The sequence below is a fragment of the Macaca thibetana genome, chromosome 14 (genome assembly GCF_024542745.1).
Source record: "Macaca thibetana thibetana isolate TM-01 chromosome 14, ASM2454274v1, whole genome shotgun sequence".
Lineage (NCBI taxonomy): Eukaryota > Metazoa > Chordata > Mammalia > Primates > Cercopithecidae > Macaca > Macaca thibetana.
In genome coordinates, this window is record NC_065591.1 from 16,530,650 (window position 1) to 16,553,011 (window position 22,362).

A 22,362-nucleotide genomic window follows, 5' to 3' on the forward strand; every position below is an offset into this window, starting at 1 on the left:
AGAGACTTAAAATAAATGGCCACAAAGGAGCATATAATTATGACCTGTGATTATTCCTTCCAAGAAGAGATGCATGATGCTGAGCGAACTGGAGGGGAAACCCAAAATAGTTCACTTTTCAGCAAAAGTTTCCCTGGTAAATGATGCTTAATTTGAATACCAAAGGATTGGCAAAAGGGGTGGGAGTAGGGACAACATTTAAGGAGAAAGAAAACAATATTCTGAATCTCAATGCAGCAAGAAACTTGCAACATCAGAAGAAATGAGAAAAGCTACTGTGACTAGAATGAAAGTGAATTTGAGGGAGAGCAAGGTAGAGCTGGAGAGCAAAGTCTCAGCTCATGCAGAAGCCTGAATACAATTGCATAAAATTTCATCTTTATTCTAACAATATTTGGAAGGCATTAAAATTTTTAAAATCAATATGATTATCCAATGGGGTTTGTGTTTCAATAAATTTATTAGAGACTAATTAAAATGATATTTTAGCCATTTTAGAAAAGATGAAGTTCGTGGGGATTGGAGGATGGCAATGGAGAGGGAAGGAAAAGCATGAATAAGGTGAACATCTAAGAGGTAAAAAATTAGATATAAAATTGGCGAAGTAAGGAAGACAAAGAAGTGAAGGATGAATACTAGTACATGCCTTGCCTAGTAGGATAGACAATAGGGATAAAGCACACAGAACAACGACCAAATCTGAGGTTAAGATATTGGGAACTTGACCTTGGGAATGTAGAATTTTAGTTGCTTTTGAGCCATGCAACTTAAACTCAATACTAGGTATTTCGATAGAGAGCGCCGAAGCTACAGGAAGTGGTAAGAGAGAGAAATAAATGTACGAATCACTGATAATTGAAGTTGTGGGTATGATAAAACAGTCTACAAAAATAAGGAATGGGAAAAACTAACAGCTGAACAGAGGATGCCAAATCTGCAATTAGTGAGGTAAGGGAAAAACGAAGAAAATATGGTGGCGTCACACAAGACAAGAAGTGAGACGCTGTACAACATTTCCAAATTTCAGAAGAAATTCAGCTAAGAATGGACAATTTTCCATTGTATGTATCAATAGTGAGACAGTGGTTAACCGGGAAAGAATTGGCCTCAGTGATCAGTGGAAAGCTGGATTTGAAAGAGCAAAGGATTATGAAAAATTGGAAGCAATAAACAACTTTTTTGAGAATTCTGACTAGCGCTACAGGTTGTGTTTTACATACACATACCTAATACATATATAATAGTTTCTCAGTTTGTAATTTGAGAAGAAACTGAATTTCACCATTAATAACAAATAATATATTTTTCAATATTGATTTAGAAAAAACATGAAATGAGTCAATAGGACTTCTTTTTTTCAGGTATACTTTTTTTTCATTCTTTTTTTCATTTAATTTTTAGGTTTATGGGTATATGTGCAGGCTTGTTATATAGGTAAACTTGTGTCACAGTGACTCGTTGTAGAAATTATTTTGTCACCCAGGTACTAAGCCCAGTACCCAATAGATAATTTTTCTGATCCTCTCCCTCCTCCCACACTCCACCTTTAAGAAGGTCCCAGGGTCTGTTGTTTCCCTCTATGTGTCCCTGTGTTCTCACCATTTAGCTCCCACTTATAAGTGAGAACAGGTTGTATTTGGTTTTTTGTCCCCGTGTTAGTTTGCCAAGGATAATGGCCTCCAGCTCCATCTATCTTTTATATGTCTCACATTTCCTTTATTCAGTCTACCATTGATGGACACTTAGGTTGATTCTACATCTTTGCGATTGTGTATAGAGCTTCATGAACATATGTGTGCACGTGTCTTTTTGGTAGGAAGAAGTTCTTTTTTTTCCCAGACGGAGTCTCGCTCTGTCGCCCAGGCTGGAGTGCAGTAGCGCGACCTCTGCTCACTGCAAGCTCCACCTCCTGGGTTCATGCCATTCTCCTGCCTCAGCCTCCCAAGAAGCTGGGACTACAGTTGCCCGCCACCACGCCTGGCTAATTTTTTGTGTTTTTTAGTAGAGATGAGGTTTCACTGTGTTAGCCAGGATGGCCTCGATCTCCTGACCTTGTGATCTGCCTGCCTTGCCTCCCAAAGTGCTAGGATTACACCTCGCCTAGCCAGAAGCTCTTAATGTACTACAAAATCAATGTCTTCCAATGTTCTAAAGTGATACAAAATTTAAAAATAAAGGTGTAATCCTTTATATTGAAATATGCTTTTAGAAGACGTAGAGAGACAAATCAATCAGAAAACACAGATTCAGTGGCAAAAAAAAAAAAAGGAATAAACAGTGAGAAAACATGATAATGAGATGAGATGCAGAATATAGAATGATAAGTCATATATGTGTCTGTGTGCATATACATGGGTGGTGGGAGAGAGACAGATACATGAGGAAATGAATTTTGAGGAATATGTAATCATTTTCATTAAAGACAGCATAATATACACCAGAAAGATTTAATAAATTATCCAGATTCACCTAGATAGAGGTTGAAACTGGTAGTAATGGTTTTGGTTTTCTTGTGCTTTTGGAGTATCTTGGTTTTATCTGTGGTTCTGATTCTGTCCTACTTATTAAAACAGGTATCTTCAAACATTTACTGCCTACCTGACAGTTTACTGAACTCTTCACATACATTAATTCATTAGATAACACTCAAAGACATTATAGAGAAGGTATAATTTTACTTCATTTTAAAATTGAGGAGGTTTAGACTCAAAAAGTCACAGACCTTTTCCCAAGATCTCGTAAGTTGCTCAGGATTTAAGTGCTTATCTTATTATTTCACAAAATTTGATTCTTAACAAAAATGAACTCAGTGTTATGGCTTATTATACAATTTCCAGTAGTAGATCACACAATTGCCCTCATGGATACGTATATGATTAGTATTTTTGAGGTATGAGTGTCTCAGGAATACAGGTAGTTTGAAGGATTAAAAAAAAATTTCAATGTAATTTGTCCAGCTCATCTCACATTGAGAGAAACAGAGGAGGAAACATCAAGCTTTCAGATACCTCTAGAGGTTCAAGTTTGATCCAATGGGACCTAAGAATTAATAAATCATCTGAATAACTTCCACATGAGCTCATTGGGAGTCAAGATCACTGCTAAGTGGGTAAGTCTGTATATGGAACCAATAGGCATCCCTCCACCCATGCCCCAGATCCTCATCCGAAGTCTCTCTCTTTAGTGAGCTTTAATGTTAAATGGATTCAGACTGCATCCTAACTGCGTTTCATACATTCACGCTGTCTGCTTTTCCAGAACTGTCTAAAGGATATCTATTTGTATTTAAAATAATATTTCATTGGCCGGGTGCGGTGGCTCATGCCTGTAATCCCAGCACTTTGGGAAGCCAAGGTGGGCGGATCACCTGAGGTCAGGAGTTCAAGACTAGCCTGGCCAATATGGGGAAACCCTGTCTCTACTAAAAATACAAAAAATTAGCTGGGTGTGGTGGCAGGCGCCTGTAATCCCAGCGACTCAGGATTCTCCTGCTGAGGCAGGAGAATCGCTTGAACCTAGGAGGTGGAAGTTGCAGTGAGCCGAGATCATGCCATTGCACTTCAGCATGGGCAACAAGAGCGAAACTCCGTCTCAAAAAAAAATTAATAATAACACGTCATAATCCTCAGTGCTGTCTCTCTCTCTCTCCTCCTTACACATCCTTCTCTCTTTCTCTCTTCTTAAATGATGACATAAGTTGAGCAGAGAATCTCTTAGAATTTACCATGCTTTCTGCAATAGTTCCCACAAAATAAGAATTGCTACTGTATGGATGATGGAGGAGAGAGATGTGTGCAGATGTGATTTTCTGACTAAAATTCTTAGGAAGTTCATTTACCAAGAATGGCCCTCCTTAAGTTCTGGAAATGAGATTTTTTAATAATTCATCCTTAGCCTTGGCAAACACTGAACATAAGGTAAATTTTTCCCTCCTAAATAAGAATGAATACTCACTACACATTTTTGAATCCTATAATACAACAACGTAGAAACCTGTTGGCATATCATTTACCGAATATTTCTTCTCAGGTGAAGTATTCAGCTTTAACCAGGGCTCCAATGTAATCCAAATCAAACCAGTGCTTCCCAACCTTTTTCCATACCATATCATGCCATTTTTGCATGCGCTGAGTTACACAGAGGGAACACCCAATGGCTCAAGATGTCCCCAGGTCTGAACACCTATAGCACACTGGTGGCGCACAGGGTGTCCCAGCAGCCTGTTGCTAAGATCTGGTGAAGAAATCAAGCTTGTTGCAGCCCTGGAACGAAGAATGCTTGACCTGAAAAAGCCCTGAACACCCTGATAAAGAACAAGGTAGAACCTGAATAGCACTAGGCAGTGAGTAAATTAGAAAATGTCTTGATTGATAGGGCAGTGGAAAGGCAAGAGGAGGTCTCCATTAAGCTTTTGCTTTTACTCTATTGAATATGTTTTTCTGTGCAAAGCATTGCCATTCTATTAGGTGCCAAAGTGTTTAAAACCTCAGAGATATGTCCTTAATTCTTAAGAAGCAAGGCAAGGCCTTCAAGAATTAGTGTTTCAGAGAGGGATTTAATTCATTTTGCAACTGAGTTTTGAGAATCTAAATGGGCAAATACAACCTACGGAGACTTGAAGAGAGCAAAATAAATAAAACTGCTTAATTTTAAAGAACTAGCCAACTCAGAAAGGCCTAAAAAAGACAATTGCTAATTAATTTTGGTACTCACCAAAATAGTTAGAAAAAGCAATGTTTTTATTTTCAACATGCATAGTTAAGTGAGTATCTAAAATTTTCAACCAATAGTTTAGGTACTAAGATATAATTTTTCAATGCTGTGAATATTGGCAGTTAAAATTAAATATAGATTTAAATGAATGCCTAAAATTAAATGTATCTTAATATAAAATTAGCATAACCTATATTTTTCTAATTTTGATGAGTGATGATTAAATAGAAATTTAACTTGTAGTTGAAAGTTGTCTTATTAATCAGATGGGGGTCATATTAATGGTGTCTTGATAAAAAGGATTATCCAAATGCTCAAGTCTCTTAGAATCCAGGATATTTTTTACACCTGGGGGCAAGAGATAGTAAGATTCCAGATGGATGAAAAGTATGCCTTGTGTTATAACATGGGAGAAGGAATGATTTTGAAAATAGAAGACAAAAGGGAACCAAGAGCACAGGTACTTTCTCAGTCAAATCATTTTCAGAAAAAGGGACATATAGAAATAGAGGAACTGAAGATTGACTTTCTTAAGACTGTTTTCGTGCAGTTGGGATTTCACTGGCATGATGGAGTGGTGTACTCAAACTAAATCACAGGTTAGGCAAACAAATCCCAAAAAGAAATTTTGAAAATATTTCCAAAAAAATTTTAGATAATATTTTTGAAAATATTTCCAAAAATATTTTAGATAACATTTTTGAAAATTCTGAAAATATATCTGAACTCTGGTTGCCATTCCAAAAATCAAATTTGTTCTTTAGATTATTGGTTATCAAACATGGCTGTATATTAGAATCACTTGGGTCTCGGTGCCTCCAAGATGTTCTGAATAAATGGTATTGGATGCCCCGGCATTGGCATGTAAAGAGTTCTAAATGATTCCAATGTGCAGTAAAGTTTGAGGCAAAACTTGCTTTAGGAAGACGAAGTGAAGAAAGAAACACTAGTGCTTATGAAAGAACTCTTTGTTTGAAATATGGAATTGATTTTAGATTTCCCCTAAAATAGATAAAGATATGAAAATGACTAAACGGGTGGTGAGACTTTGGGATGGTTATTACTTAAAAAAACAAACAAGAAAAAACTCAGACAAATGAATTGGAGGCTATGAAGAAAAACAGCTTTTAAAAACTTACAGGAATTATAAAATAATGTAGAGAGTTGTAACATAGGTGCAAAATCATAAATGCTGTATTTTATGAGCACTGTAACAGATTTTTGTAAGTAATTTTATTTCTATGTGATTTTTAAGTTTATTGAATTTGGAATTTAAACTCCAGTTTAATATGCAACTTCGCTGTTGACTTTGTTTTTCTACCATAATGTGGTGTATGTATCTACTTAAACTTAAATATTCTGTGTTACTTAATAGCACATGTCCACCATAGTTAACATTCTTACTCATACATCTATTTTCTCATGTGGCACGCTCTCATTTGGTATGACATGTACCTTGGAACCACCACAAATCTTGAAGTTATATAAAAGCAATAACACAGGAAGCGCTAACATATAGATGGACTTCATTAAGTAAAAAATAAAACAGATGATACTCTTTCCCTGACACTATTTTTCAGTGAAAGTGGTCTATTTACTTTTACATTGTGGGACAGCCTTATAATTATCCTCAATCAGGGTTCAGATTATAACTTCACAGCTAGAATTGACATAAAATCCTTTGTGAAAAAAACTGAACATGTTCAAGTCCCACATGTAAGTCAGATAATTCTGGCTTCTGAATATTCATAAATGAAACAGTTATTTACTGAGAATAGCAATATATGTATGTGTATATATGTTTGTATATGTGTATGTCTCTGTATATGTACGTGTATGCGTGTGTATGTGTGTGTATATATATGTTTTAGGAGCCTTCTATTTTACTTTGACATAGTATATGAGAAACTTTGCAATCTTTGGAAAACTACAGTTTTCATGTTTGTTTTCTCTAAGCTTTAAACATTTAGTTTGACACTTTAGCTTTGTTCTTTCATCCCTGTGATTAAAGCTTAAGAAACAAACCACTACACTTGGGCAGCATAAGGGTGATTAGAAATATGAGCGGATCACGAGGTCAGGAGATCGAGACCCATCCTGGCTAACACAGTGAAACCCTGTCACTACTAACAATACAAAAAAAAAAAATTAGCCAGGCGTGGTGACGGGCACCTGTAGTCCCAGCTACGCGGGAGGCTGAGGCAGGAGAATGGCGTGAACCCAGGAGGCGAAGCTTGCAGTAAGCCGAGATTGTGCCACTGCACTCCGGCCAGGGTGACAGAGCGAGACTCAGTCTCAAAAAAAAAAAAAAAAAAAAGGAAAGAAATATGGACTCTACTGTCAGTTATAACAGTCACACTAATACTCTGTGACCATTACCAGAAACTCGGATTTTTCCAATGTTTATAAGGAGATATGGGTGACAGCCTTCCTCACAGGGTAAGCAAGAGACTATCTTAAGTTAATTCATGCAATGCACTCAGAATATCTGATAAGGACATCACTCAATTGCCATAGATAAAATAATAGTACTAATCAATGGAATGTGAAAGACAAAGTGGTTAGATACAATGATCTCTCAAAACTAAAGTTTAAATAGACTAATATTGGACTGAACAAGATGAATCCTCTTTTTTTCAGGGCTGGTAGAAATACAAGTAATTTTAATTATCCTACAAGATGCATCAGAAACTCCACCCGCCAGTATATGTTTCTATAAAACTTTTTACAACTGAATATTTCCTTAGAATATGTTTCTAAAAGTACAACCAACTAGAGTAAGTGCCTTGGATATTTTAAGCCCTAGAAATATATTGACACATTTGTGGAGGAAATTATTTATCCACATGGGATTTAACTATGATAAACTACTTAATTGTGTTAAGTCTTTGATCAATACACTTCCAAATATGTTAACTTTTCATAAACTACTTGATTTGTGTTAACTCTGGGTAACACACTTCCAAACATGTTAAATTTTGAATTGGAAAAATAATGTGTTTTTAAAATTCATATGTAAATAAAATGTTATGTTTTCTCATATTTCTCATCAAATTTCTTTCAATTTCTATAGCATAAATTACTTATTCTATATAAGTGTAGGAAGGAATATAGCAAATTGAATAATTCATAGCCACTCTAACATTATTTTGATATATTTTTGATATATTTTATGGAAGCATGAACAAAATTGAAAAATAAGGAAATATAAATGTGGTCACATCTATAAGTTCAATATTTTCATGTTGTTATAATTATATAAGCATGGAAAAAATATAAGATTTTTAATGGCAGGAAAAACGTTGTCACAAGTGGTTTCATCCTACATAATTTTAACCAACATCCTCTCTTATTTTCTAAAATTACAAAGCAAAATATTTCTTAAGAATACTATTCTGCAAGTAAAAGACTCCCCTCCCTCAGGCAAGACTGGCCTCTGTCGTTAGAGAGGTAAGATGCATGTTTTTGCCTACATGATGGTATGATTCAAGGCAAGAAGGCAACAATGATCGCCTTTACCCAACACTGACAGGGAACATGAGAAGTATCATTTTTATTCTTCAACCGCAACAAATCTACAAAACCTGTTAGGATAAATGGCTGAAGTTAACATCACTTATGTCACTGAATTCATTCTCAAAGGAATTACCAACCGGCCAGAGCTTCAGGCCCCGTGCTTTGGGGTGTTTTTAGTTATCTATCTAGTCACAGTGCTGGGCAATCTTGGGTTGATTACCTTAATCAAGATTGATACTCAACTCCACACACCTATGTACTATTTCCTCAGCCACCTGGCCTTTGTTGACCTTTGTTACTCCTCTGCTATAACACCGAAGATGATGGTGAATTTTGTTGTGGAACGCAACACCATTCTTTTCCATGCTTGTGCAACCCAACTGGGTTGTTTTCTCACCTTCATGATCACTGAGTGTTTCCTTCTAGCCTCCATGGCCTACGATCGCTATGTCGCCATCTGTAGTCCCCTGCATTATTCAACACTGATGTCAAGAAGAGTCTGCATTCAATTGGTGGCAGTTCCATATATATACAGCAGCTTCCTGGTTGCCCTCTTCCACACCATTATCACTTTTCATCTGACTTACTGTGGCCCAAACATAATTAACCATTTCTATTGTGATGACCTCCCCCTCTTAGCTCTGTCCTGCTCAGACACACACATGAAGGAAATTCTGATTTTTGCCTTTGCTGGCTTTGATATGATCTGTTCCTCTTCCATTGTCCTCACCTCCTACATCTTTATTATTGCCGCCATCCTAAGGATCCGCTCTACTCAGTGGCGACACAAAGCCATTTCCACCTGTGGTTCCCATATGGTGACTGTCACTATTTTCTACGGCACACTGATCTTTATGTACCTACAGCCCAAATCAAATCACTCCTTGGACACAGACAAGATGGCTTCTGTATTTTACACAGTGGTGATCCCCATGTTAAACCCCCTAATCTACAGTCTAAGGAACAAAGAAGTGAAAGATGCCTCAAAGAAAGCCTTGGATAAATGTTGTGAAAACTTACAGATGTTAAAATTTTTTTAAAATAATAAAACTTTATTAAACAGAAGCAGGAAATAAATCAAAGTTTTTCTTGTCATTATTTCCCAATGAACTGAAAATGTAGCTGTTACTTTAATAGACCCTGATGTTTTCTACAAGAGCCAGGCAGATCATGAAAAATCAGTATGAATTAAAGCATCCAAATTCAGGCAATCAGTCTTGGCAGACCACTGAAATCATGTTCAAATACAAACAGAGACACACTCATATATGCAAACACTCACAGGTGTATTTAAAGCAAAGACAGTAGCATGTTTTTGTTAAGAGTTTGGGATGCTGAAACAAGACTGAGTTTGAGCACTATTTCCTTCATATTAGCTCTGCAACCTTGGAAAATTGAGCTAAATTTTGTGTGACTTTGTTTCCAAGTTTAGGAAATAATAGAATAATAGGACCTAACTCATTGCTCTTTTTGTAAAGGATTTTACAGGTTAATATTTATGAAATGCTTAGAAAAGTATCTAGTGATAATAAGTGTTTTGGAAGCCTTAGGTATATAAATGTTTGTTATATAAAGTTAGAAATGAATTTATTTGGCCTGGCACAGTGGCTCACACCTGTAGTACCAGCACTTCAGGAGTCAAGGGTGGGAGGATTGCTTGAGCCCAGGAGTTCAAGACCAACCTGGGCAACATAGTGAGAACCTGTCTCTCTCTCAGAAAAAAAAAAAAAAAAAAAAAAAAAAACTATTAAAAAATAAATTCATTAAGGTCTCCAAGGCTAATTGGTCAGGTAGTCCTACTTACTACAATCAAATAAACATATGATGTGTGAAGTTTCATCTCTAAGTTGAAGGTCACATAACTAGCAATATGAAAATTCTAAATGCAAATTTAGGTCTATCTGAATTTTTTGTTAACACTGTGGGTGTTAAGAATGAGGTTAATTGGATTTAAATGTGTCATAATCAGATTTTTAAAAATACAATTGGAAAAACATGTTTTATAAGAAATAGCTTTTTAAAATAAACACCTTTATTGTATTTGCATATTTGTTCAATTAGAAACTGCCCTATGTTATTATGTAATTTATTTGCGGCTGTTATTTATTCAGTCACCCTTGTAGATGATGACATATGATTAAAAAGTAGTGATATGGTATATTTTTATTTTAACATTTCAGAAAAAGTAGTTTAAAATTATCCTATAGTTTTTCAATTTCACAAGAAGATTATGATACTTACAGCCTTTTTATAAAATACAATTTGAGGTTTGCAGTATACTGTGATTATTTCCTCTTCTGTACTTTCTTTGTAAATGACTCAGATATGCTACTATGAGGTGCTTTTAGAACCTTGTGAGTGGAATGAATTACCTGGCCTTTAAAACAGGTTTAACAGAGAAACTTGGTTTTTCTACTCTCCACGCTTTGTCTTTTGAGTGTATATTTATATGGATGGATATACACAATATTCTCACATATGAGAGCCACGACAAATAAAAGAGTAATAGACAGTCTCTCTTTTTACAGGTAGTGAGATTCGGATCTATAAATCCTGAAAACTCACTTGGAGGACAATGGTCTTCTGTGGTTTCACTGCACCTGCCTACTTCATAGAATTATTTACTGCAGCAATGTTTAAACATTAATTGAATTCTTCATGTCTTTACAGAGTTATAATTCTCTACTATTAACAATCACATATTGAGACAAACCTAGGTTTTCTAAGGGAAATGAGCTAAGAAATTCAACTTTACTCAATAGACATACTTTTTTTCTGTTTATTCTCGAGCAGATACACGCAGTTCTGTGCCGCCTGTAAGACTACCAACTGAAAATTGCTCCAGGTTGCTGGGTTCATCTCCTAAAACACCAGCCCTTTAGCCAAAACATTGAAATAAACGCTATTCAGTATCCAGGCATATTTAAAGTAATATTTGTATATGTCATCTTTCTGTTTGTGATCTCTATGATGTTTCTGTACCCGGGAATAGAACACAGAGGCTGACAAAAAATATAGGTCTTTAGCCATGTCTAAGATCAGTGGAGAATGTGCTTGATTCCAGAAAGATTTGGTCCCAGATTTGAGTTTTGATACTTCTAGTGTACAATATGTAAAGCTCAAAGTACTTAATAAAACAAGAAACATGCTTATTCCACAAGCTGCAATATGAGCATGTAGTAGAAACATGTGTGAAGACCTTGGCATGATGGCTGGCACCTAAAAGAGCCTTGGTAAATATCAGCTTTATCATTATTGGTGAACAGCCCTTAATACATTTTATTGTAAACAAAATTTTTATGTAATTTATTTTTGTATCTACAACTGATTAGTGGTCCACCTTGAATAAATACTCGTCTCCATTCAATGTTACAAAAATTAGCTGAGGCAATCCATCTTAAACTCTTCACCCAGAATTTGATACAAGAACAGCACTCAGTAGATGGTAGCTCACTCGTACTTTGAAAAATTAGGAGCTCAGTAAATTCATAATTTATTAATCTAGTCTTTGTTTAATTAAACAAAAGTGGTTTTATTTTTTAAAAATGCATATTTTAAGTAACAGGTATGAAGGAACCTAAAAAAAATATTTTAAAATATGTCTATCAATTAAATTTATTTTAAAATACCGCAATAAAAGAGCTCCTTAACTTTTATATTTTCTTTTTGTTGATTTTAAAGTAAAGAATGTCATATTGCCAGCTATCTCAAACTTTATTACCTTATTATCCAAGGCCAAATAAAAGAAATAATTGGTATAATAACAATGTCAATTGTATGTCAATACATTGAATTACAATGTCAATTCATATGTAAATAAAATTTTATGTTTCCTCATATTTCTCATCAAATGTCTTTTGATTTTTATAGCACAAATTACTTATTCTGTATGTGTGGGAAGGAATATAGCAAACTGAATAGTTCATAGCAGCTCTAAAATTATTTTGATCTATTTTTGATATATTTTATGGAAGCATGCACAAAACCAAAAAATAAGGAAATATAAATGTGGTCACATCTATAAATTCAATATTTTCATGCTGTTGTAATTATATATGCATGGAAAATATGTAGATTTTTAATGGCAGCAAAAACGTTGAAATATTAGTGTCAGTGGTCACAAGCAGTTTCATACTACATAATTTTCACCAACATCCTCTCTTATTTTATAAAATTACAAAGCAAAATATTTCTTAAGAAGACTATTCTTAAGAAATACACACCATATGTGAAGTACCAGCTGTGCACTAGGAACTTTGCAAAACTCTTTATATTTATAATGTAATTTAATCTTCACAATCAGTCCAAGAGATAGAAACTACAAGCGCATTTTGAAGATGAGAAAACTAGGTACAAAATGGGAAATAATTTACCAATAACAACAGTTGATTTTCACAAAAGCTAAAATTGTTAGTCAAACTGTTTGAAGAGTCCAGTTACTAATCACATGCTTATATAGAGCAGGCAGCGAATTATAATGGTATGAAATGGCTCTAGTGATCTAAATGGATATGGAATTCATGGTAACTCTGCTAGTGCTATCCTTTCCCAGTAGAATGCAGAGAATGTAGAGTGCCAAGGAAATTATCCAGTCTTAAAATCAAGAAAAGTATCCTTTCTATTAAACCTTGACATTCTTTCCAGATAATCTATGCAGCAAATTTGAAATGTAAGATAACAGATGTTGAACTATTTTAATATAATTCAAATATCATACATGATTTAAATAAAACAGTTATTTCCCAATACTGTTTATTTCATTATTGATGAAGTTGTGTTGTTCAGAGAGGAGTAAGATTCTCTCTCTCCTTTTCTTTTACAATTCAATGACATAACATTTACCAATGCATTTTATGTGGAAACTACAGAGAACGACACAGTGGATGAAACATACCCTGAGTGATTTTGAGCAGCCAAACTACGGAATTTGGCTGTCATTTACCACCAATGTGACTCTAGATAAGACACAACTCAAGAGTCCTGGGTTTTGCCTCTGTCTAGGGATTTTTAGGTTATTTGACAGCCAAGCATAACTTTTCTATAATTCTCTTCAGTGCGATTTTTACCTCCTGATTTCTTAAGCTATAGATCAGTGGGTTTAACATAGGAATCACTACCACATTAAACACAGAAGCAACTTTATCCATATTCAGGGAATGGCTTGACTTGGGCTGCAGGTATGTAAAAATGATTGTTCCATAAAATATTGTGATGGAGGTCAGGTGGGAAACAGGTAGAAAATGCTTTCTGTCTCCCTTCAGCAGAATGTATCCACAGAATAGCAAAGAAAATGAAACCGTAAGAAATCAGCACAATCAGTAGAAAGCAGAGAGTATTGAACCCAGCAATTATTAACAACATCAGCTCTTTCACATGAGTGTCAGAACAGGCCAGAGCCACTAAAGGAACATCATCACAGTAGAACTGGTTGATAACGTTCAAGTCACAGAAAGACAGTGGAATGTCGCCACTGTCTGTACAAGTCCCAGTGAATCCATACACGTATGTGTTAGCAATCATTTTAATACAGAGTGTTCTAGGCATGAGAATGACATAAAAAGTAAAGGGTTACAGATGGCAACATACCAATCGTATGCCATGATTGAGAGCAAATGTAATTCACAAACTACAAATGTGATGAAGCAGCATACCTGAATGGCATGTGCATAAAATGTTATACTTTTAATTTCATACAGAAAATTTACCAAGGTGTTTGGGGTGACAGATGAAGTAAAAGAAAAATCAACAAAAGCCAGATGGCTGAGGAAAAAATACATGGATGAAGCCGAGGACTGATTTGGATTAGCACAATCAATCCGAGATTACCCATGAAGCTAGCTAAGTATACTACAAGGAATATACCAGAGAGAGTAACTTGAAACTCTGCATTATCTGTGAGCCCCAAGAGGACAAACTCATACACTGTTGAATAATTGCCTTTGGCCATTGAGTAGATATAAAAGTTTTCTTCCAGAAAACCCTTTAGAGCACACATTCTGAGTAATCTTGTTCCCGTTGGAAATAATCAAGCAGATGTTAGGAGACGGTTCTGACCTGCCCTGATCTTATGTTGAACACGTTGAAAGGAACGTCTTCAGGCTAGTTCTGCTTTCAGAATAAAATAATCTGTCCCAAGTAGAAATTCCAAAACATGCATCTTTGTGGAGATTTGTAAAGATAGAAAGACGATATGTTAAAGGTCTACATAACTGAATGATCTATGTCATGTCTTTCTTTTAATAAGAGAAAATCAAGATTGAGAGTTATTTGAACACAGATAACAAAATGCATTTTAAAATTACTGGGGCTGGATGTGGTGGCTAACACCTGTATCCCAACACTTTGAGAGGCCAAGGCAGGAGAATCACTTGATGCCAGGAGTTCAAGAACAACCTAGGCAACGTAATGAGACCTTGTCATTAAATACATTTTTAATTGGATCACTTCAAATAAAATTATACTAATTCTTTCTGAAATTTTTAATTCACAAGAAATAATAATTTAAAAAAAATATTGCACCGTAGGTATATGAAAGGTCTTAAAAATTATGGGTACAAATTATTTATAATACATTCAGAATAATTTTATTTTTTTTCTTTTATCAATAATTCTTAGTTTTTCTTCAATTGTTATGTACTATTTGTGAATTAAAGATAGAAAGAAAAATGCTTAAAAATGTGAATAGACTTGCTTTTAAAGATATTCATAACAGGATTATAAATGCATTAGGTGATTCAAAAAACACATTTGTCATATTTCTTAAAACATCCAAATGCAAAGCAGGAGAAGTAAACAATTCCATAACGAGTGTGTAAAAGTACAACCCAGTTCCTGGCTACTTAAAAGTGGCCGGGATTTAGTGATCTTCATTTGAACAGAAGTGATATAAATTTAATTTTTTGTTATTATTCTAGCTTAGATTATCTTTACATCTAGCCTATATAATGGCCCTATGACTATCATCTTTATTTTCACATATGGAAACTGAAGCTGAGAACTTAAGCCCTCTTCATGCTTCATGACTGGCATAGGGTGAAGCAGAATAACTCATTAGCTAGTCTGTGACTCCCTAATCTCAATCCATAGTTGATGTAAATTATCAGAAAGGCAAGAATTTCTGCATCAACCAGAGATCAAGACAACTTTGAAAAGGCAATCAATGAATTCGTCTATGCCAAGTGCTTCACGTAGTGACTATCTCATACTGTTTGCTAAGTAAATCAATTTTAGCTCTTGATAGTATTAATATTATTTAGATTGAGAATTACTCTGCAGAAGTCTGTAATCTCTTCATATTGATGATTGTAAGAGCTTAATCTTTTTTGGAATATTTTGAAGAGTTCTTCCATTGCCTGCCTAAATTGTAATCTCTAATCCTTACCTCTTCTGGCTCTTAGACTTTTTATTTCTTACATTGCTGTGCTGAATTGAAACCTGTGTGCCTTTTGCTCTCATATTACCAGACTCTCCAACATCTTCAATCATTTGATTTTTCATTTCTTAAAACAGAACTTGGCTGCTCCTTGAAAATCTGCTTTTCCTCAAGCCATTTCTATGCTCAATTTAAAATTCTCCACACTTGTCAAATATGGCAGGTGGGATAAGGCATTGCCGATGCTTGGAAAATTGCTGTATATTGATAATTACATCCTGCATTTGTGTCAACTCCCTTGATGCTCTGAAGCTTACACACTTATATGCTTTGTCACTGTATTAGTCCATTCTCGCACTGTTGTAAGGATACTACTCATGACTGGGTAATTTACAATGATGGTGGAAGAGAAAGCAGGCACTTTCTTTACAAGGCAGGAGGAGAGAATGTACATGTGAATGAGGAACTGTCAAACACTTATGAAACCATAAGATCTTGTGAGAACTGACTCACTATCATGAGAACAGCATGGGGGAACCACATCCATGGTCCAATAACCTCCCACTAGGTCCCTCCCTTGACATGTGAGGATTATGTGTATTACAATATGAGATGAAATTTGGGTGGGGACACAGACTCAAACCATATGATCCTGCCCCTGACCCCTCCCAAATCTCATGTATTTTCACATTCCAAAACCAATCATGACTTCCCAGTTGTCTCCCAAAGTCTTAACTCATTTTGGCATTAGCTCAATATTCTACTATAGTCCAAGTATCATCTGAGACAAAGAAAGTCCCTTCTGCCTATGAGCCTGGAAAATCAAAAACAAGTTAGTTTCTTTCAAGATACAATAAGGGTGCAGACATTGGGTAAATACAATCTTTCCAAATGGGAAAAGTTGACTGAAACAAAGGGGCTGTAGGCCCCATGCAATCCCCAAATCCAGCAGGCAGTCATTAAATCTTAAGGCTCCAAATTAATATCCTTTAGCTCCATGTTTTACGTCCATGTCAAGCTGATGCAAGAGGTGGGCTCCCATGGTCTTGGGCAGCTCCACCCCTGTGGCCTTGCAGGGTACAGCCCCCTCCCAGATGCTTTCATGAGCTGTCGTTGAGTGTCTGAAGCTTTTCCAGGTGCATGGTGCAAGCTGTCAGTGGATCTGCCATTCTGGTGTCTGGAGGATGATGGCCCTCTTGGCTCCACTAGGCAGTGCTCCAGTGGGGACTCTGTGTGGGAGCTCCATCCCACACTTTCCTTTCACACTGCCCTAGCAGAGGTTCTCCATGAGGGCTCCATTCCCCACAGCAACTTTTGCTTGAACAGCCAGGCATTTCCATGCATCCTCTGAAATCTAATTGGAGGTTTCCAAACCTGAATCCTTGACTTCTGCTCACCCATAGGCCCAACACCATATGAAAGCTGCCAAGGCTTGGGGCTTGAAGCTTCTGAAGCAATAGCCTAATTTGTATGTTGGCCCCTTTTAGCCATGGCTGGGACATAGGGTGCTGAGTCTCAAGGTTGCACAGAGCAGCAGTGGGGCCCTGGGTCTGGCCCACAAAACCATTTTTCTCTCTTAGGTCTGAGTCTGTGATGGGAGGAATTTCTATGAAGGTCTCTGACATGCCCTGGAGACATTTCTCCTGTTGTCTTGATGATTAAACATTAGGCTCCTCATTATTTATGCAAATTTCTGCAGCCAGTTTGAATTCCTGCCTAGAAAATGGGTTTTTCTTTTCTACCACATCAAAAGGCTGCAAATTTTCTAAGCTTGTGTGCTCTGCTTCCCTTTGAACAAAAGTTCCAATTTGAAACCGTATCTTTGTGAATGCATAAAACAGAATGGTTTCATAATAATCCAGGTCTTGTCTTGAATGCTTTGCTGCTTAGAAATTTCTTCTGCCAGATACCCTAAGTCACCTCTCAAGTTTGAAGTTCCACAGATCTCCAGGGCGGGGAAAAAAAAAATGCCACCAGTCTCTATACTAAAGCATAGCATGAGTGACCTTTACTCGAGTTCCCAATAAATTCCTCATCTCCATCGGAGACCAATTCAGCCTGGACTTCATTGTTCACATAACTATCAGCATTTTTGTCAAAAACATTCAACATGTGGAAGCTCCAAACTTTTCCATATCTTTCTTCCTTCTTCTGAGCTCTCCAAACTGTTCCAACCTCTGGCCATTACCCAGTTCCAATGTCGCTTCCACATTCTGCAAGTATCTTTACAGCAGTAACCCACTCCTGGCATCAATTTACTGTATTAGTCTGTTCTTACTGCTATAAAGATACTACTGGACACTGGGTAATTTATAAACAAAGGTGGTTTAATTGATTCACAGTTTTGCATGACTGGGGAGGCCTCAGGAAACTTGCAATCATGGCAGAAGTGGCAGGAGAGCATGTGTATGTAAAGGAGAAACTGTCAAACACTTATGAAACCACCAGATCTCATGAAAACTCACTCACTATCATGAGAACCACATTGGAGAAACCATCATGGATTGAATCATGGGTTGAACCATGGTTCAACCCATGATTCAATCACCTCCCACTAGGTTCCTCCCTTGACACAAGGGAATTATGAGGATTACAGTTCAAGATGAGATTTCGGTGGGGACACAGAGTCAAACCTTAACAGTCACTTGTGTATTTCCAGGTCACTCCTTGTTATTTATTGAGAATGTTGACACCAAGAACACTCTGTTCTTTCACAAAGTTGTCATTAGTTCCCACGAACATTACACTTTCAATATATGGCTTTTCTGATTATTGATTATTTTTATCACAGACCCCAGCACCATTCCACTTCAGCTTTCCACTCCCATGATTCCATGTTTAAAATTATTTGTCTACAAGTTTATCAAACGCTAAATATCAAAAATTGAAACATTTTCTTATGATCACAAGCTTCTGCCCTTCCTTTTTGTAGTCATAACTGAGGTTATGACTACAGGTCTTCACTTATTCACACATATCACTATTCCTTAATCATCTTAAAATTAAATTTTTGTCACTTTATTTTTTCAATTCTTCCCCTATACAAGCTTAGTCTCCATGATGTATTGCTTCAACTACCCTTCCCAACATCCAACATTTCCTTGCTCTGTTTTTTTAGATATACCCAAATCTGGGTATTTTGTAATGTTCTCTTTGCAATGAAATCTGAACTATCAAGAACAGCAGTTAAGAAAAAGTGAACTATTACAAACTCATATTCAAAATCAGCTACTTATTTACTTGACTGACTTTTCCTTAACCAAGGTCTTTCTCCCAATATGCATGTTGCTATTTCAACCCTTTTAATTCTATCCATACTACTCTTACTACACATGCTAAACAGTACTACTACCATATATGCTAAACAGATGCTAAACTTTTTGATACTTAAAATGGGAATTAAAATAATAAAATAGAAATTTCTCTACTTCTTGTCACCAGTTGTGTGAAACTACCTGCTTCCACATCTATTCTTGTTACATTTTTTGGTGGGGGTGGGGGACTGAAGAAGTCTCCTATTTCTCATACCTAAACTTATACTTTGGTTCCATTCTCTTTGGCCTTTCACATCTCCTTCCTTTGCTAATCTATTAAATCTCTCACATCAATCTACTACTCCTCTACCTTTATTCCTTTATTCTTCTCTTTATTCTTTTAGTACCAGAATATCAAAAATTGAAACATTTTCTTATGATCACAAACTTCTGCCCTTCCCTTTTGTAGTCATAACCTTGGTTATGCATCCTTCACGTTTGTACATCAGTCTCTTGTATTTATTTTTTCTTAGCATTGCAATGCAATTGCTGTCTCCAAGTTCAGCAACATTCTCTTTTCTCACAAATCCAATGAAGATTTAAAAATCTGACTTCTCTGTAGCATCAGATATCATTAGCATCACCTTTCATCATGAAAACCTTTATTTTGTTGCTTTCCAAGCCATCAGAGTCTCTGGGTTTTCCCATCTTTCTGTCTACTTTTTACTTCCCTTGATGGCTGTACTTCTTTATGATTTAAATAACCCTATTACTTTACAGTTATTTCCTAAGCCAAATCATGTCTTTTTTGCATATTCTTGTTGGAAGCTATCATCTGATGCTATGGGGATCATTGTTATTCATGTGCTGGTGATGCAAATGTCTAGATCTCCAGGTCACATTTCTCCTTTGAACTCCTTGTACACATATCTACTTGGTTTTCTTGCAAATTCTATCATATATTCCAGATGTACCTAAATTTAACATGTTTAGAGAGGAGACATCAGTTCAAAAGCCACCCGACCCCACTCACATGCCTTGCAGCATATATTTTATAACTCACTAAATGGTGCCATCTGCCATGCAGTTAAAAAAAAATCGTATGTCCCTCTAACGTCCACTAACGACCCATAAGTGAATGCTACTAATGATTTAACCTAGATTTTGAAGTCTACTTCTAATATCCTCTATATTTTCCTTATTACAGCCTCAAACAACAGCTCTGGATTGTTACCCTCTAACTGTTATCTTCCCAGCGGTTTTGCCACCCTCTATCAATATGGCACCTTGGGGGTACTTTCTAACATGCAAATCTTAGCTTGCTGTTTCCCATTAGCTTCGGACTAGAGCTCAAACTTAACCTGATTTATTAAATCTTTCCTAAATAAGCCCTTCTTTGTAAATTAGTCTCCTTTCTTGCAATTTCTGTTATGCAATCCCCGTGCACCAACCATGTTGCATACCATCCGTTTCTCAGATGTGACCATGAGTTTTTAACATAGTTTGGCCAGAATACTCCTTCCTTTATATCTTTGTTTCCTCTGGCTGGCTACTATCTTTCCACTTACCATATCTGAGGTGAAATTTTACTTCATTCTAGAGATGTTTTATTATTTCCCAATTATTACCTCCAACAAGCTAGTCACCTCCGTTTGTAAGCTACTTTAAATTTTTTAATTCTTGATAAATAAAGATCTGTATTTTCCCCAATACTTCGCAGGACTCAGCAATTAGTAGACACTTTAAATAACAGTAGAATAAACGAACAAATGAATACAAAGTTTGTTACCTGAAACCCCATTTTTCTACCTCAATTACCTTGATTTCTTTCCCACTACATCTTGCTTTTGAGTAATGCACAACAACCAAAAAGAGTTCAATGTATCTTTCGGCAAATTCTGTGAATGTCAACAATACTTAACATTATTTAAGTGTTGTGAATATACTGTGTCTAATCTGTTGGTCTCTCTAGAATATTCTCATTGAATTACATCATTTTTAGCAATTCTGAACGAAAAACACAACGATGTTTCACAAACATGAGCAATTACGCTATGGTTGATCTTCGGGGACCCAATTTGTTTAAAAGGCAAAAAATAACCACTTAAAGGGCAGGTTACTATCCGGAACCAAAGTATAATAAAGTCTTAATAATGAATAGCAAAGGTTAAACATATGGGAAACAACTCAAAATGTTTTGATTTACTTTTTATATTTTTAGATTTCATGAAATTTATAAATTTTAGTAAGCAGTCCTGGTATACACTCAAAGTTAGTTAACTTGCAGTTGAGCTTTACAAGGCTACAAAGTAATGATCTGGATTGTACCAAAGATCCACCCTTATATCTGAAACTCAATAACCTGTTGAGCAGTAAGCAAGTAATAATCCATAAATTCCTTATTGTCCTGGATGCATATTTAGTTCAATCTCTGAAAATTATTGTCTGAACGTTGTGTTCAAATTGTTCAAAACTTTAAAACTTCACTGTATTTCCTGAAGTCTTTTGAAAAGCATTTAAAATCATGAAAATAACAAATTAACATTTCATCTCTTCAAGCCTGTAACGCACTCTGTTCATCTGCGTTCCACACACCCATATAGATGTAGAATGATAAATTGAAAGCCATATACATAAAAAACATCATAGAAAATCATTTATTTTTACCAAAGAAAAAAAAGGAAGAAAAAGTCTTATTGAATGTGATTTTTTTCCTTAGAATCATCGTTCTGATTTTTCATAATACCACTCTGACAGAATTGAAAGCAACTACAAAAATATTAAATAATTTTATGGAAGTCGCCATATTTTTCTGGATTTTTATGTCTACCGAATCTGTGATGATTATACTACTCATTTTCCTTGGAGACTTGAAAGAAACTCAAGGAAGCTTGAAAGGCAACTACATATACATGGGTAAGAGCCTCTGAGAATCTGTTCTTCAATTATTTTAGAAAGTTTTTAAAATTGTTTTACTGCTGTCAAAATCACAATATTTAATTTCAGGAATTCTTCTTGAAGTTAATTTAACCAAAAATACAATTAATTATGTCATCATCATTAGCTCAGTCATCTATTGCTAAACAAAAATTTACTCCAGACCTAATGATTTGTTACGTCTTCAAATTCCATTGTGCTAACTAGATTGTTCTCCATACGTCTGCCTTGGGTTTTCAACAGGGCAGTTGGGTTCTAACATTAAACCTTCCCATGAAGAAAATACAGACACTTCCAAAACCCTTAGGTCTATCCTTAGAAGTTGCACAATATACTTTTGCGCTTTCTATTATATAAAGCAAGTTACAAGGCCAGAGCTCACAGGGAAGTGGAGTATGCCAGTGTGTGCGTTGTGCACAATTTAGCAATAATCTACAACAACCATGATCCTCAATCTGCCTCAAGGCACTTAAAAAAAAAAGGTAAGACCATGGATCATTCGTTAATATCCAAGAGTAAAAATGAATTTTGAATTCAGAACCATTTAGCTCCTAATCCTGATTTTGCTTC

At 35.8% G+C, this 22,362-nt stretch overlaps 2 protein-coding genes and 1 pseudogene across 2 annotated transcripts in view; 1 reads left to right on the forward strand and 2 right to left on the reverse strand.

Moving 5' to 3' along the window:
* The window catches only part of LOC126936172 (olfactory receptor 1013), a 134,944-nt gene that overhangs the window by 111,416 nt on the left and 1,166 nt on the right, over positions 1 to 22,362 (reverse strand). The window lies entirely within an intron of this gene.
* Positions 7,975 to 9,283, forward strand: LOC126936121 (olfactory receptor 8U3). Its single transcript, XM_050758570.1, has one exon. The coding sequence runs from the start codon at positions 8,310 to 8,312 to the stop codon at positions 9,267 to 9,269; it is 960 nt and encodes a 319-aa protein (XP_050614527.1). The 5' UTR covers positions 7,975 to 8,309; the 3' UTR covers positions 9,270 to 9,283.
* LOC126936116 (olfactory receptor 5AL1-like) lies at positions 13,016 to 14,659 on the reverse strand (annotated as a pseudogene).

Coding starts and splice junctions, on each gene's coding strand:
- LOC126936121 (XM_050758570.1), top strand. CDS start 8,310: ATGGCTGAAGTTAACATCACTTATGTCACTGAATTCATTCTCAAAGGA.